Below are 2,369 nucleotides of genomic sequence, written 5' to 3' on the forward strand. Positions count from 1 at the left end.
TTCTCTTAACTTATGATTTACGCTGGACCATTTAACAAAAAGATCAACTGTTCATAGAAACGAATTAGACCTGGTTTGGTACTGAGGTGATTCTAAAAAAAGCTGCTATCAAAAAAAGCTGGGAGCTATTTTTGTGTTTGGTAAACACTCAGCTTCAGCTTTTTTTCACAGTTTTGGATGAAAAAAAGCTAAAAACAAGAAGCTGCAAAACCTAGCTTTGAAAAACTGGCTTTTTTTCACATCTGTTTTACATAAAAGTTTACCAAACACTCTACTACTGCTTTTTTTTTTCAAAAGCACTTTTACAAAAAAGTTTACCAAACACTCTGCTGCTTTATTTCACAGCTGCTTATTTTCACAGCACAGCAGAAGCAGCTTTTTTTCAAAGCACAGCAATACCAAACCAGCCCTTAGAAAGTGACATGCAAACTAAAAGTCTTAGAGCCTAAATACAACCGACGCGAGACGGCCTTTACCGAATACAAGTGGTGAATTACTCTAATAATCAAAATCTTCATAGTTTAAACTCTCGCCACTCCGCCCATCACTCTATGCGAGTTGGCCATGCCCAAAGCTATCTTAACCGTAATGGTAGGGGGAGATGTTGAAGACATGATTGGTGACTGGAGTGAAGTCATAATACAATTCGAGTTGGTAACAATTAATTTGTGCAGGAGAGAATCATTCCATTCCAAAATTGAGTTCATCAAACAATAAGAAAATTCTGTATTCACAAAAAAATAAAACCCACAAAAGCAAGCATCACCCTCTCTCAACCCATCCCCTTTTATTCTCCTTTTTTTTCTTTTTTTTTCAAGAAACTAAATAATTGGCTTCTTCTCGCAAAAATAAAAAGCTGAAATCCTACATTTTTTTTTTTCTTTTTAAAATTGTATCTCAGATAATTACAGTGTGTACTCCACAATTTGAGCGGTAGTGCCACTAGTGCTTTCCCTCCCCTACTTTTCCCACCATCTCATCATCAGACCACCAATAACTGCTCGCCACGTGTTACCGACACCGCCACTTGGCCTCCCACTTGCTGCTGCCCCATCCCTGCTCCCATTTCCAATCCGGCTTGAACCGGGCTCGAGCCGTCCGCCTTCTTTCTCCGCTTCGGAGTTCCGTTCTCCGAAGACGAAGATGACGGTTCGGATGACGACCGCTTAGACGTCACCCGCACCGGGTCGGGTTCGCCCGAGTTCACCCGGAGTGGAAAATTCAACAAAGCTCTGGACCCGCGCATTCTGTAAGCGGCTCTGTCATAAGCCAAAGCCGCGTCCTCAGCTGTTTCGAAAGTTCCCAGCCATACCCTCGCGCCATTCTTAGCCGGGTCCCGAATTTCGGCCGCGAACTTTCCCCACGGCCGCTGCCGTACGCCTCTGTAATGCTTCCCCTTCGCTGGCACCACAGCTGGAACGGCTTCAGCCGACTTCTGAACCGGTTGAACCGGCGCCGCTTTTTTCTCCGGCACTCTATCCACCGGTGGCAGAACCTCCGGTTCCGATTTTACCGAAAAACCGTAGGAACACGTATCGGCCGAACCGGATGGAACCCATCCGACGCTAACGGCGTCCCTCAGTACTCCGTAGAGCACCATGTCTTCGGAATCGTCCTCCTTGAGCGGCAAATCGCCCCAATTCTCGGTCAAACACGGGTACAGGCTACTGAAGCTGGAGCTCCGAGAAAAAATGGGTCCCGAACCCGAGTTGCTCATCGGGTTCCCGATTAGGAGATCCGTCTCTCCCAGAAAGTGTCGCCAAATCGAGTCAGCTCCACTCTGTCCGTACATTTCGCAGCCGAAAAACCAAAAAATTCGGGTCCGGGTCGAAACCGAAATGTGTTTTGAAGTGTAGAGAGAGAGAGAGAGAGAGAGTTATATTTGTTGAGATTTTGGATTTCTTCTGGGATTTGAGGAGAGGGAGGTTTAAATAGGTGAGAAGGTTCATGCACACTTCAACCGGATGGATATTTTCGGTATTAACATTTTTTTATTTTTCAGTGGCCGATATTTTTAATTTTTTTAGTTGATGTCGATGTCGAAGTCGGCTGCTTTGAAATTTCTTTAGAGATTTGGATCCTCTCTTTTGAGCTAATAGAAGAGATCCTTCCGATCAATTATCGTAGACCGTTAGATTTTTATTCAACAGCTACAAATAAAGAATATTTTTAAAATTATAATAATTATAATCGTTGGATAAAAATCCAACGGTCTACGATGATTGGTCAGGATGATCCTCTCTATTAGGTAAGGAGAGGATTCAAATCCTTTCTTTAGTGTGTAAATTGTGTTGTGGGGCCCGTTTTCAATTAATCACGTTTGGTATTGGGTTGGTGAGAGAAGCGTGATGTCATGCTGTTACAACAGC

At 43.8% G+C, this 2,369-nt stretch overlaps 1 protein-coding gene across 1 annotated transcript; it reads right to left on the reverse strand.

Annotated features, from left to right (window-relative positions):
- Positions 1–651: 651 nt before the first annotated feature.
- Positions 652–1,887, reverse strand: LOC137711003 (ethylene-responsive transcription factor 2-like). The gene has a single exon (XM_068450191.1). The coding sequence runs from the start codon at positions 1,790–1,792 to the stop codon at positions 983–985; it is 810 nt and encodes a 269-aa protein (XP_068306292.1). The 5' UTR covers positions 1,793–1,887; the 3' UTR covers positions 652–982.
- Between the last annotated feature and the right edge of the window lie 482 nt (positions 1,888–2,369).

This window comes from Pyrus communis, chromosome 12, assembly GCF_963583255.1.
Source record: "Pyrus communis chromosome 12, drPyrComm1.1, whole genome shotgun sequence".
Classification (NCBI taxonomy): domain Eukaryota; kingdom Viridiplantae; phylum Streptophyta; class Magnoliopsida; order Rosales; family Rosaceae; genus Pyrus; species Pyrus communis.